The following is a 13,245-nucleotide window of genomic DNA, read 5'->3' as shown; positions in this document are numbered from 1 at the left end:
TTGCTCTCTTGCCGAAACCGGTTTGGCTCAGTGGATAGAGCGTCGGCCTGTGGACTCAAGGGTCCCAGGTTCGATTCCGGTCAAGGGCATGTACCTTGGTTGTGGGCACATCCCCAGTAGGGGGTGTGCAAGAGGCAGCTGATCGATGTTTCTCTCTCATTGATGTTTCTAACTCTCTATCCCTCTCTCTTCCTCTCTGTAAAAAATCAATAAAATATATTTTAAAAAATTGGCTCTCAAAAGAAATTTCAATCATTGTACTGTTGATATTTAGCTCTGTTGACTAATGAGTTTGCCGACCACTGGCATAACCAATGGACACAGACACTGGGGCGGTGGGGGCTTGCCCGGGGTGGGAATGGCTGGGTGGGGGGTCAATTGGGAAAAAGGAGACTTACGTAAAACTTTAGACAATAAAAAAGAAGAAAAAAAAGAAGCAGCCTTGAATTCCAACCTAGATGCAAAGCTTCAGGTAATGGGGTTTTAGACACAACAGTAGATGTATCTTAATTATGCAGTTATCTATTACATAATGGTCTAATATTAACTGTCTTAATTTTGTAGTTTCCAAGTGGACCCTCAGCCCAGGCTTGCTGTTGATTCCCTCAGTTATATCTGTGCTTACCTTGAACCTATCAAAACACTGCCTTACTTAAATATTACTTAAGCTCCACCTTTGCCATGTCCTGTGTAATGACCCTGTTTTTTCCTTTGATGAATCGGTCCACATAGTTCTTCTGATGTGTGTTCTTTCTTGCAGCAGCAATAAACCTAACTCTGTCCAACACACAGTTCTGTTCCTACTGCTTTTTATCAAGCAGGCCTTGTATCAATTCTCTTTCCTTCCTTTTATAGCTCTTTATTTTCCCTAAAGTTGATAACTGCCTGACCTTTTCTTTTACTTGGGTTTCAATATACCTATTAGGAATTCATCCCCCATACTCTCTGAAAGATGTATACACCTTCTCTCATAATTCCTCTGTCCCTCTCTTTTTTCCCTTAAAGACACCTTCCCGGACACTTCTTCCCTGGCTCCGAGCTATACTGGTTTCTCCCCTGCGTTTCTTTTTTAAAATATGACAACCCTGCCCTGGCCTGGTATCTCAGTTGGTTAGAGCATGATCCCCATATGCCAAGGTTGTGGGTTCATCTCTGGTCAGGGCACATACAGGAAGCAACCAGTGAATGCATAAATAAGTGGAATGAAAAAAATATCTCTCTCAAAAAAAAAAAAAAAAAAGACAACCTTTGTTCTAACACCTATCTCAAAGCATCATGATTACTTGTCAATGCATCCATTTTGCCTGACTCTCCTTGCCCGCCCCTTCCACCCCAGGAGGGGCCGTATGTCCTGATTTCTCTATTTCTCCAAAGTTTATCATGGCGCTCAAGAAACGTTCGAATGAATGGATAAATGAATGAAAGAATGGAATTTGTATGTATAGGTGAAGTTTAAGAATGATATTGCAAGGTTTAAGGGTGGCCTCAGGCGTTTTTTTCTTTCTTTTTTCCTTTTTATTGAATTTATTGGGGTGACACTGGTTAATAAAATTATACAGATTTCAGGCGTACAATGGCCTCAGGCTTTCTGCAAGGCCCACGCCAGCTTGGAGCGGGGCCCTGAGGGAGAGAAGCAGCATCGAAGCCCTGGGGACCCAAGTCACAGTTTCGGGAGCAGCCAGCTTTAACTCAGAGGAGGGAAAGACATTGGCCATAAGCCTTCCAGGCGCCGCCACGAGGACTACAACTCCCAGAAGGCAGCGCAAAAGGCGGAGCGCGAGCGCGGGGTGGGTTCCGTACGCTGACGTCAGACCCGCATGGAACTGGGAAGAGCCGGCCGAGAGGTACGTGTGGGGTGCGGGCTGAATGGAAAGGGCGAGGAGGGTGAGAGGGAGGTGAGATGGAGGGGCCTGCTGAGGGAGAAGGACAGATGGGACTCAGATGGAGCGGGGGTCGCGAGGTGGAAAGCTGTCGAGCTCTGCTTGCTCTTCCTGCAGCGACCATGACGAAGTTAGCACAGTGGCTCTGGGCACTGGCGCTCCTGGGCTCCGCCTGGGCGGCCCTGACCCTGGGGGCCCTGGATCTGCCTTCTTCCTGCCGGGAGGTTCTGTGGCCACTGCCCGCCTACTTGCTGGTGTCCGCCGGCTGCTTTGCCCTGGCCACTGTGGGTTATCGCGTGGCCACTTTTCACGACTGCGAGGACGCCGCCCGCGAGCTGCAGAGCCAGATCCAGGAGGCCAGAGCCGACCTGTCCCGCAGGGGGATGCGCTTCTGACACTCCTCGAACCCCTTTTACAACCCGGCAGCCCCTCCCTCCCATCCCCCATTAAAGAGCACGTTTACTTTCTGTGTAGCATGGAGAATGGGAATTGTGTACCAAGTGAGAGGCAGACAAGCCACCATAAGTGAGGTCATCCAAGCTTTTACCTTTGCATCTGCTGGTGTTCCTCCCTTTTGCTCCACAGGAAGCAAAGACCCCTTCTCAAGATCTCTCAGGATGGAAATGTTTTACTTTTCTGGTCTTTTTAACTCTGTCAGGAAGTACTTCTTGAAGTCTACCTTACATTCTTCTTCATAACATCCAAGCTCTGTCCTTTTTAAGGCCTTCCTAGGTCTTTTCTAGGTTGCTCTGGTTCTTTTATTTATTATTATTTTCCCTCACACATGCTCTGGTTCTTTTAGATACCTTTTCTGAGCTAAGCCTACCAGCCCAAGCATCACTCAGACAGTACACCTCTACCCTTCACCAAACCCGGCAGGCTGAGAATCACTGCATAGAGAATGAGCCTTGATGGGCAGGGATAGGGAACAGTTTATTTTAAGGCACACTCTAAAGATTTCACCACAACCCCCAAATTAAAAAATATAATCTCTAAAAAATAAGTGCTTCATCTCCCAGGTCCCACCCCACTCTTCTAAGTAAAGCTCTTTCTTTGGTCCCCAGATTCTCAAAGTTGTCTCTTTTTCCCATAACCCCTGGCACCCGTGCAGTTACAGCAGGAACAGTTGAAACAGGTTGGTCTGAACCTCTTTGGTCACAGGTTGGCATGAAGGTGGTCAGGTGAACTGCCTCAGGTTTGTAGGAGTTGGTAGTTCCTGTCTTGCTCCTGAGGGTACTTCCAGAAAAGCCAGAGGCGAATGAAGCTAGTGAGGATTCCCGGAATGTTGGGCACCTGAAATCACCAGGGCCGCGGTGAGGAGAGGAGGTGGTTTTCCGCCGTGCACACCCAGCACCCACTCCCTGCGCTGCTGCTTACCATGATGTAGGGGTCTCTGAGTCGGAACCCATAGAGAGTCCAGGAGGCGGAGGTGAGGAGGGTGGCAATGGTCAGTGAGAAGGAGAGACGTTGGGTTGATTTGGTCTGAATCACTCTGGCCTGTGGGAAAGGAGGAAAGACGCTCCTTGTCCAGATACACAGGAAGGCTCCCACCTTGCCTAATAATTTCCTCAGAGAATAGGGCAAATATCCTCCCCGGCCTCCCGCTGCCCAACCTTCCCCTCCTGCCTCCCCCTCACCCACCTCTATGGCCCTGTCTCCTTCCAGGCCTGGAATCTTCCTTTCCTCTGGAGGGTAAGCTACAGTCTCTGGCTATGGGAGCCTGACCCTTCTTATCTCCCCCCACCTCCCGGGACACTCCCACTCCCACTCACCAAGTCAGTCAGTGGTGAGAGGTACATACTGATGGTGAAGACACTGCAGAAGAGGCCCAGCTGCTGAAGCCTGGCCTCCATGTTGGGCACCAGGAGCCAAAAGTAGCCAAAACCCAAGAGAAGGACCCCCAGCAGGGCTGCAGTCTGCAGGAGCTCGGCCCCCTGCAGGGGAGAGAACAGCCTGGCTCCTGGATGTGCCAGGGGCCTCGCTGACTCCCCCCACCAGAATTAATCCCTCCTGCCTTTCCCATGCTCCCGCGGGGGAGCCAGCCTTTGTCTGGGCCTCCGGGATTGCACTGGTCACAGCCTTTTTCCCACCAGTGACCTGAGCCACCCACAACATTGCCGATTGCTAGGGGAGGGAAAGATCTTTTTGTGTGAGTTTGGTATGCACAAGAGGAGCTGAATAAATGCTTGTGTGACTGAATGGGGCAACAGCTAATCATCTCATTCTCAGCCACTGGCCCTGGTTCTGAAGGAACTATGGGAGACAAAAGCCCTTTCCCTCAGTTTGTGGAGCCGCAAGGCACCATCGGGGCGGGCAGAGCTACCAGCCTTCCAGCATGAGGGGCGATGTGTGAGGCTCGGGAGGCTGGCTCCGTGGAGGAAGGAGGGCTGCAAGCTGGAGGGGCCTTCTAGGAAAAGGTGGCACTGCCAGCTTGTCCAGTCTTCCAGGAAGCACCGTCTGTCCTGCCAGCGAGGCGGGCAGCAGGGAGGTGGGTGCAGGGAGGCCTCTACCTTCCGAGGGCAGTAGTGCAGGTACACCAGGATGTACAGGGTCTGCAGCACAGCGCCCACCGCGTTGACGACGATTAGGGTCCCATCTCCCTTCAAGGTGCCATAGCTCAGCCAGCTCAGGTTGCTGCAGGATGGAGGGGAGGGACATTCGCCGAGGGGTTGAATGTGGGCCTCTTAAGGGTCCCCCCCCCCCCCAGTCTTTCCCGCCGCAGCCGTCACCCCTCTCACTTGACATCCGTGGTGAGAAAGGGCAGGAACTGGACATTGTCCACTCTCCGGGTCATCCACATGTGCCTGAGGTCCGAGCTGTAATAGCGCCCCGAAGGCAGGGGTGAGAGGGGGAGGGAGATCCCCAAAGCCTGCCATCCTCCCCGGACAGCGGCAGACCCCCGCTTCCGCCCTCAGCTCCCTGGCCTTCGAGTCAAACGACCTGCCTCGCCCTGGTACCCCGGTCCCCTCGACCCGTTTCCACTTTGACCCCAGGTTCCGGACGCAGCGCGGGGCTGCAGCCACGTCTCCGTCCCCTCTCGCTCCTTTCCTGGCTTCCTGGTCCTGCCCTCGCCCGCCCCGCCGCGCTCACAGGCCGGTGGAGAACATGCCGAGGGTGAAGACCACGCAGACCCCGGAGAGGAGCGTGTCCGCGGCGCCCGCCTCCATCCCTCCCGGAGTCGGCTGCGGCGCGCGCGGAGGGCAGGCCTCTGGGCACCGGGCGCCGGGCGTGGACGCGGGGCTCCGCCCCTCCCCGTCCCCCGGAAACTGAACCGGAACCCGGCCTCGGACGGAGGGCGGGAACTCAGGCCCCGCCCCCTGGCCGGTCGCCCGCTCGCGAGGTTCCCGGTCCTGACGTCCGCCCTCCCGGTCTCGGTCGGCCCGCGTCCCCGGCCCCCGGCGCTGCCCACCCTCCGCGCACCCCTCGGTCACCCGGGCCCGCGTGGTAACCGCACAACCAAAGCTGGCTGGACCCAACCGGACTTCAGCGCGCTTCCCACCCAGAGCTCCGGATCGGAACCTCCGCGGCCCAGGGTTCGGGCGGCTTCCCGTTGGCTGGAGCCTTCCCCGTCTCTGCCCTAAACATCAGGGGTTGCCAGGAATCACGGGTCCTGTCGGGTGCCCTCTCCCGTCGGCCACACCACCGACCTGGCCGGTCCCCTAGGACCCATATGTTGACCCCCCTAGTCCAACCCTGACTTGCTGCTGGGAACGCTCCCTCCCAGGTTCCCACAAATCTCGGTCGGTGGGGCTGCGGGCGGGGCGCCGGCCTCCGCTGGGTTCCCGGAGGGAGGCTGCCCTGACTCACTCCGCTGCATGAGTACCTGCCCGGCATGCCACAGCCCACAGCCCGCACTGCCAGGCGGGGGTGGGCAGAGGTTTGACAGGAAGAACTTCCAGAGTGCGGGCAGCCTAGAACCCGGGAGGCTGTGTGGGGAACACTCCCGTCCCCAACAACCCTGAGGAGGAAATACCCCACTTTGGTGAGGGGTATGCACTCTTCTAGAGGGGGAAATACATTCAAGCCCGGTTGCTACTGGTATCCTCCATGGCAGGGACCCCATGGTTATAAGCTGGTATGGAGGGGCAGAGAAGCAAGTCCAAAAACACACACATTTTATTTTTAGACAAAGAATGTATAAAAAAATTCCAGTTTTACAAATCAGACACAGCATATGTACAAGTGGGCCCTGCCCTCTCAGCTACACTCCAGGAAAAGGTGGGCACAGCCCCCTGCTGGCACAGCTTTGGGGTGCTGCCCCCGGATAGAGGGTGCAGGGCTGGCTACAAATCTCTCCGTGGCAGCGGCTGGGGCCGCCCAAGCATTCTGCCTCTCCTGTCCCGGCCCGCAGGCAGCACGCTCCTGCTCTTCCTTCAGTCCATCCTGGCATCCTGGCTCTCTGTGGAAGGGGCATCTTTGCCAAGTTCAGTGTCCTCCCACACGACCCCGGATCCCTTCCAGCTCAGCTCCCACCGCGCGCTTCTTAAGAGTCCATAGCTGCACAGCTTCGTTTTTGTTCCGGTTTAAGGGCTGGAATGGCAGGGTGAGAACTGTCCCGCTTTGTCCGTCCTTCTGAGGTGGAGGCAGGGATGGCACCACCAGGCTTGCCGACCTCCCGTGGGTTGAAACCCTTAATACTGACCCGTTTTGAGGCTGCTGGGTGGCAGCTTGTGCATTTGGTGGGAGTGGTTCCCAGCACTGGGGCTGTGCCTCAGGATAGGTGAGGGGTGCCCGCCTCTGCCTTCCCAGCCCTGTTCCAGTCCTTAGGCTGGATGTGGCATCCAACGTCACAGGGTTTGCAGCAGCAGGAGCGGCACGAGCAGCACAGCCCAGGCCAACGGGAAGAGGCGGGGGGCAGCGCTGTGACCGATGCTATGGAGAACCTGCACCTCTGGGTCATCTGCAAGGTGGGAGGGCAAAGGCTCTCAGGTGAGCAGTCCCACCTTCTGCCACTAGCCCTCTGCCCAGCAAGGTCCCCCCAGTCCCTGCCTAGCAAAGGAGCTACCTCCTGTCCCCAACCTCCTCAAGCAGACCCCCTTGTTGGCCCCAGCGACCTACCAGCTGCAAGCCTCTTTTCCTGTGGATTGTCATGGGCCTGAGGACTGTGAGCTAAAACACAGAGGTGGCCACAGATCAGGTACCGTACCAGGGAGATAGGAGTGGGGGTGCTGGGTGGGCCGGGCAGTGGAACGCCCCACCATCCCAGGTCGTTAGGCCAGGCCCAGAATTAGGGAGGGAGGAAGGAGGTTCACAGGCCCCTGACACTCACTGGTTTTGCCATTGACAGTCACCTTCAACCTCAAGCACCGGTCTTCTGCGTGGTGGATGGGTTTGGCTGCAAGATAAACCCACACAGGATTAAGGAAGGGGAAGGGAACAGAAGTGCAAGTGCCTCTCTGGCCCTCCTTTCTCCGTCCCTGCTCATCTGAGTCCCTTTCCTCCCTCTCAGCTTTGATTCTTACCTTCCTTAGGTTTTGCCCACTTCCTGCCCCATGTTCAGCCCAACCTCCTTTCTTTGGACTAACCCTTGGCTTTGGAGATGGTGGTGAAAAGAACATGCCACTGTCCCCTCCCCACAGTCCATCCTCCCCTCCTCCCAGCTGGAAGTTGGGCGAGGCCTGCGCCGTCTAGTCCCCCTTAACACGGATATTCTGTACTCCCCCGGCCTAGGCCCCACTGAAAGGGTGAGGCCTGCTCGCATTCTACACAAAGCTGACCTCATCACTCTTAAAATCTCCCAGTGCCCTCAGGATAAACGCCTTAGCCTTTTAGGTCCCTGTGATCGGCCCGTCCATCTCTCCAAGCTCGCATTTCCCCACTTGAAAGTGTCCCTCCTACTCCAGCCATACGGAGTTCCCTGAAGATGTCATGTTCCCTTTGCACGTGTCCCCTCATGCATGGCCAGCTCCTCTGCTTGTCCCAAGCTCTGGGAAACCAGGAACCCTTCTCTGAGCCCCGCTAACCTGGTAACCCAGCTCATTCCTCCAGGGCCCCTGTGTTCATGTCTACCATGGCATGCTGTTCTAATGGCCTGTTACCCTGTGTGTGTCTCTTCCCAGCGTCCTGGAGGACAGGGACCCTGTAGTGTTTATCTTTGTGACCATGGTGCCGAGCTCAGGAGAAGCTCACTCCACATTGTAATGTGAATGAATGACAACAGAATCCAGGACTGGAGAGGCCCTCTGCGGCTTGACTCCCCACTAAGCGGGCACTTGGGCACCTGCACCGCGCCAGCTGCGTGCCCGGTATGTGCACCTTCACACGCCGCCCAGGCACTCACAGATGTAGTAGTAGCTGTGTCCCTCTTTGAACTCCTTGCCCAGGGTAAAGGGGGTGAAGCGCAGGAACTTCTCGGACAGTTTCTCTGGGCCATGCCTGGCACTGGGGTGGTTGCACTGCCAGCGGACCTGCTCCTTGGATTGGGGTTGGCACAGCTGGTACTGCTCGAGCTCCACCAGGTAGAGTGTATACTGCTCCATGGCAGTGGCTGCCACAGAGTCATCCTCATAATGCGGACAGATGATGTCCAGGTAGTCATTCAGCTGCACATGTACAGTGTAGTCCTCATTCCGGAACCTGGGCATGCGCGGAGGGGGAAGGAAGCAAGCAGTCACTCAGAAGCCAGACCGGAGCCTTGAGTCTCCGAATGTTTACACGAACCCCTCACATTTCACACTGGACCCCCCACACAGATGTTTTGACAATCTCAACTCCCAATATTTACTGATCTTGGTCTCTTAAATATCTTTCCACCATTTCCAAACATCCCTCCACCATCCTTGTGTCCTATAACCCAACCAATAGCATCCACTTAGTGTCTTTTAGGCAACAAAGCACTTCCCATTACCCCCTGACCTATACCCAAGGATGGGCTGCTAAATATTTCCTTAGCTCACCCATCATTCTCTTCTACCCATAAATATTTCCCCAAATTTATACCAGGTGTGTGTTCCTTTAAATGCTATTGGACCCAGTCTGAGACCCCACCGGCCCATTCTATCCTCAGGATCCAAGTAACCCTTCCTCTTTAGGCTAGCACCAGCCCAACACATGTATGTCTTCATTTCTCTTACTCCTTTCATTTCCCGCCCGGACCCACTGCATATATCTCCTATTTCTCACCTTCATTTCCCCCAAACCTCCAGTACACCAGGCCCACAGATAATGCCCGAATCCTTTAAGTTCAGTCACTTTCATCAATTCATTCATTCCCCTCGAATCCCTCCTTCTAGCTACTTAAAATGATGCTCAGGTCTCCTTGTCCACTTTTCTCAAAGCACCCACACCACCATTGTCCCTTTATCTGCAAAAGCCACACAATCAGCTGCGAGGTGAGCTCCAGAAATGCCGGAGTTCTCAGATCTGAGGTTGCCTCTCCTCCCAAGGTGGAGCCAGCTCCCCTCCCCCAGCCCACTCCCTCCAGGCTCCACAGGCTCCAGCCTGACTGCCCACCAGTCCCTCCCCCCAGCTCCAGACACCTGGCTCCAGCCTGGGTGGGGTCCTGTAAGGGGGGAAAGTGCCTCTCACCTCCCTCTCCAAGCTGGTCAGCTTCTCTGAATTCCCCTAAGCACTGTCAGCGAGACACTCAGCAGAGCTGGCTGCCAACTTGCTACAAACCAAAGCCCTGGGTATGGGTGGTGGGAGGAGTGTCGGGAATTAGGCCAAGGCCTTGGAGGTGGGCACCCACTGCCCAGTCAGCATGACCCCGAAGAGGCCTGGCCTTGCGGGTGGCTGTGTCAGTTCTCAAGCTAGGCTTAGCAGGGCCCCTCCCCCACCCTGGAGAGGAGGAGAGTGAGAGAGGCTGGGAGGGAGGCAGGGAGAGAGAGAGAGAGAGGCTTTTAAAATTCCTCTCTGGAGAGATAAACATAGAAGCCATTTCAGAACAGGTATTTCAGCTCTGGGCCTGGCATCCTTCCCCCATTCCAGTGAAGGGCACTGACTCATTCCTCATCCACCTCTGCCACCCTCCCCAGCATTCACGAGAGTCTGTGAAAATTTACCCTGTCCCATGTGGACCCCAGGACGGCACCCTCCCCCGGGCAAAGGGAGCCGGCGGGTCTGAATGGGCCGGGTACCTGCCCCTCCGGTACCAAGGAGGCCAGTGCCCAGCTCGCAGGAGCACCACCCTTCATCCCACGCTGCCCCCTCCAAGGTCCCAGGGCCGATGGATGCTCACTCCCCTGAGTCACTGTGCCAGGCTCGCACCCGCCTAGCTCCCTGCCACCTCATCTTTGGCCTCAGCTGGGCCTCGCTTGGCTGCCTGTGCACTCCCATCTGGGCTGGCTTCTCTTTAGTCCCGGGTATGGTAGGTGTGCATGTGGCCAGATGGGACAGGGCAGAACTCTGCTTAGTGGGGGCACCCACCACCCCCTTCCTGGGGTACAGTCTGCACCACTTAGGACCCTTTTGACTCTTGCTCTCCCATCTGGGAAAGGGGGGCAGTGGCGTCAGGGAAGGCGGGGAAAGGGGCAAGGAAGAGGCTCCTTCCTGAAAGAGAGGAAACCTGGGAGCTTGGGAACGGAAAAGGCCAGGGTCACCCCCTCCCTACTCACAGCTTCCTGTCCCCTCCTCCTCCTCCAGCCAACACCTGGCATGGGCATAAACAGGGACTTTGCTCTCTCCCACTAGGACAAGATTTGGTCAAGGAAGCAAAGAGCAGACAGCAAAGCGCAGACAGCAAGGAGCGGGGTGGGGGAGGGCTGACGGGGCTGCCCCTTTTAAACCAGGGGCAAGAGGGTACTGCCCTCTGGGGTTGGCAGCTAGCTGCTCTCACCCAACAGGCCACAGACACAGACCCTCTCACCAAGCAATGCCGCTGCGGGGCCAGAGGAAGCTGGCACAGTATCTTTATGAGGGGCTGGGGGGCAGGCGCACTAGGGCTAGGGGGGCCCAGCTGAGTGTAGTGCTTTTCCTGACCCCGAGCTGCTCAGCCCTCCTCTCCATTCTCCTCCCTACCCCGCCTCTCCTGTTCCTCCACAGATATTGTTCCCAGAACTTCAGAAAACTCAAGGGCAAGAACAAAGGGTCCCAGGCAGCGTCTTCAGTCCAGTACCATTTGCCTCGCAGCCCTAAAACTGCCCCGGAGGAATTAACTCCTTTCTGCCCAGAGCCCTCGGCAACCTCTTAACCCCTTCCACCCCTTCTGACCCTTTCCCATGACCTCCCTCCCCCATCTCTCTCGTTTTACTACTGGAGCCTCATAAACAGATGACTACCTTAGCCTGCTCACCCACAGCGCGTGCCCCGCTCCTGTCATCCCTAAAGATCCCTCGGTGGGGAACTCCCACCATCACCTGAGACACAGAATGACCGTCCATGGCCGCAGCCCAGGCCCCTCCTGAGAGGTCCTTCTAGGGTTACAGCGAGCATTCTGCTTCCTCCTGATGTCATACCAGGTGCCTGTCAGTGTGGGCAGATGCCCAAGCACAGACCAGGAGAGGGATCCAGGCTTGGGTGGTGGAGGGACCGACCACAAGGGCCCCGGTGGCCAGGGAGGGTGGTCCGTGCGGGAGGGAGGCAGGGTCTGCTCAGCATGGGTGCCTCCCTTCGGAGAAGTAGGGGTGCCACAGGGAAGGACAGGAGGGGCAGACATAGAAATAGAAAGCAGACACAGGCAGGTTCCTACCCTGGGGTGGCCTCCTTCCAGTTCTGGGGGAGAAGTGAGGGGAATAACATTAAAGGAATCCCACCCGCCTCGGTCGCCACCCCAAGACTCCAGTCGGGGGCTGGCTGGAACAGTTAGACCGGGGTGCAGGGGCAGTGCCAACCGGACGCCCTTGTGGGCCGGGGACTCGGGGCTTACTTGGGGTTTGAACTGTTCCAGAAGACGGTGTGGCGGTCGGCAGCGGCCAGACTGTAGCAGAGACCCAAGAGAGGGGCCCAGAGGAACTCCATATCGCGGGGCCTGTCCAGGCCGGGCGGGGGCGAGGGGCTCGTCAGGCTCCGGGTTCCCGCTGGCTTTCTCCCCGGCGCAGTCGGCACAGCACTCCACAGATTTCGCAGTCGGCACAGGGCTCCCAGATTTGGCTCCAGCGCCTCCGGACTCCGCCTTTTGGGCCAGCGCCGCCCGACACCCCGCCCCGCCCCCCGCCCCGCCCGGCGCGCTGCTGCCCTGGGGCTCGGGGACTGGGGAGGTGGAGGAGGGGAGCGCCGGCGAGGGGAGCGGAGCGCGCGACTCCGCCTGGGCAGATCCGCCACGAGCTGCGTGTTCGCTCACTTGTGGGTCTGTGGGCCGCTTTGTGGGCCTGCTCGGGGTGGTGGGTCTGTGTCCCCCGGCAGAGCCGCGTGCGGGAGAGGGGGACCAGCAGCTCTGCAAACACGCGGGGGCGAGACCCGGTTTTTTGCCGGGGGCAAGGTTGTTGATAGGTCCCGCACCATTCCCGAGCGCCCACTCCCAGGCTCCCTGCGTTCCCACACTCTCCCCGCCCCCCCCCCCCCCCCCCAGTCCCAGCCTGCGCTCAGCTGCCCCTCCTCAAATACGCGGCTGTTTGTTTTTGTTGGGTTTGTCAATGTTGTCTTTGTTCGGGAGATTGTGTCATCGCCTAGATGCCGGGAATAAAGTGTGACCCTGAGTGACCAAGTGTGTAACGTGTGTGGCCGGGGTTTAGGGCGCACCTCGGTGCCTGTGAGAGGGACAGACGCAGCCTGGGCCCGCGACAGGGTTTGCTTGTGTTCCTAGTGCGCCCAAGGACGCTAACAGCGTGTGTGTGTGTGTGTGTGTGCACATACGTGTGCACCGCGCGAATGGGCTTTGAACATGGACTGTGAGAATCTGAGCATGAAGAGTGACTAACCACACATGTGCATCTGGCATGTCAGCTCCCTGTGATGTTGTGCAAGTGTGAAAGCATTTGAATCTGTCCCAGCTGCGTCTGGGGTGGGGAAGCGTGTGAAACTTGGATGTGTGTTTGCTAATGTTGTATGAAGAGGAAGGGAAAGTGCACAGGCCAGCAGGGTATGTGGGGCAGGGTCGCGGGCAGGAGTGTTTACGTGGCGTCCCCGGGCTGGGCAGTTGGGTCCCCTAATCATCAGGCTCCAGAACCCAGCTCGGCCCCCCCCTTCCCCGCGCCCTGTAAACAAACGCACTGGAATTCGCTGGGGGTGGGGGTGGGGGCGCTCCTCGCAAGGGTCTACTGTGGTACGGAGGGGAGCTCCTGGCGGGTGGGGGGAGTGCCTCCCAGCCCGCGGGGAGGAACGGACGGGCAGGTGTTTGGGCTGGAGTGTCTGGCGTGGAAGGGTCGGGTGCGGTGTGCCAGGCGGCTTGTGCGCGCGCCCCCGGTAGGTGTGGGAGCGTGTGCGCACCCCGGGCCAGCCCTCCACGCAGCTGCGCAGCGCGGGAAGCCGCAGGCTCCGGCCCTCCCTCCCC

The 13,245-nt window shown here is 57.5% G+C and overlaps 3 protein-coding genes across 7 annotated transcripts; 1 reads left to right on the top strand and 2 right to left on the bottom strand.

Annotated features, from left to right (window-relative positions):
• The first annotated feature begins 1,763 nt into the window (after positions 1 to 1,763).
• On the top strand, positions 1,764 to 2,353 carry DPM3 (dolichyl-phosphate mannosyltransferase subunit 3, regulatory). The gene is made up of 2 exons (XM_008155717.3): positions 1,764 to 1,844; positions 1,998 to 2,353. Exon 2 carries the CDS (start codon positions 2,003 to 2,005, stop codon positions 2,273 to 2,275), a length of 273 nt encoding a protein of 90 aa, XP_008153939.1. The 5' UTR covers positions 1,764 to 1,844; positions 1,998 to 2,002; the 3' UTR covers positions 2,276 to 2,353.
• A 441-nt stretch (positions 2,354 to 2,794) lies between these two features.
• SLC50A1 (solute carrier family 50 member 1) lies at positions 2,795 to 5,462 on the bottom strand. 4 transcript variants are annotated; one of them, XM_054712008.1, is made up of 6 exons: positions 5,380 to 5,462; positions 4,619 to 4,696; positions 4,391 to 4,514; positions 3,653 to 3,814; positions 3,258 to 3,377; positions 2,795 to 3,173 (listed from the first exon to the last, which is right to left on the bottom strand). In XM_054712008.1, the coding sequence occupies exons 2-6, from the start codon at positions 4,678 to 4,680 to the stop codon at positions 3,072 to 3,074; spliced, it is 570 nt and encodes a 189-aa protein (XP_054567983.1). In that variant the 5' UTR covers positions 4,681 to 4,696; positions 5,380 to 5,462; the 3' UTR covers positions 2,795 to 3,071. The 4 variants fall into 4 exon arrangements, with proteins under 4 accessions (XP_054567983.1, XP_008153941.1, XP_027987252.1 ...); XM_008155719.3 differs by lacking the exon at positions 5,380 to 5,462 and adding an exon at positions 4,971 to 5,129; XM_028131451.2 differs by lacking the exon at positions 5,380 to 5,462 and adding an exon at positions 4,990 to 5,050.
• Positions 5,463 to 5,978: 516 nt separating this feature from the next.
• Positions 5,979 to 12,225, bottom strand: EFNA1 (ephrin A1). 2 transcript variants are annotated; one of them, XM_008155722.3, is made up of 5 exons: positions 11,683 to 12,220; positions 8,161 to 8,456; positions 7,150 to 7,215; positions 6,939 to 6,989; positions 5,979 to 6,780 (listed from the first exon to the last, which is right to left on the bottom strand). In XM_008155722.3, exons 1-5 carry the CDS (start codon positions 11,772 to 11,774, stop codon positions 6,668 to 6,670), a joined length of 618 nt encoding a protein of 205 aa, XP_008153944.2. In that variant the 5' UTR covers positions 11,775 to 12,220; the 3' UTR covers positions 5,979 to 6,667. The 2 variants fall into 2 exon arrangements, with proteins under 2 accessions (XP_008153944.2, XP_027987256.2); XM_028131455.2 differs by lacking the exon at positions 6,939 to 6,989 and having other exon boundaries at positions 11,683 to 12,225.
• Between the last annotated feature and the right edge of the window lie 1,020 nt (positions 12,226 to 13,245).

This window comes from Eptesicus fuscus, chromosome 22 (genome assembly GCF_027574615.1).
Source record: "Eptesicus fuscus isolate TK198812 chromosome 22, DD_ASM_mEF_20220401, whole genome shotgun sequence".
Taxonomy (NCBI): domain Eukaryota; kingdom Metazoa; phylum Chordata; class Mammalia; order Chiroptera; family Vespertilionidae; genus Eptesicus; species Eptesicus fuscus.
The sequence above is the reverse complement of the archived record's forward strand: the minus strand, read 5'-3'. Positions and strand labels throughout refer to the sequence as shown.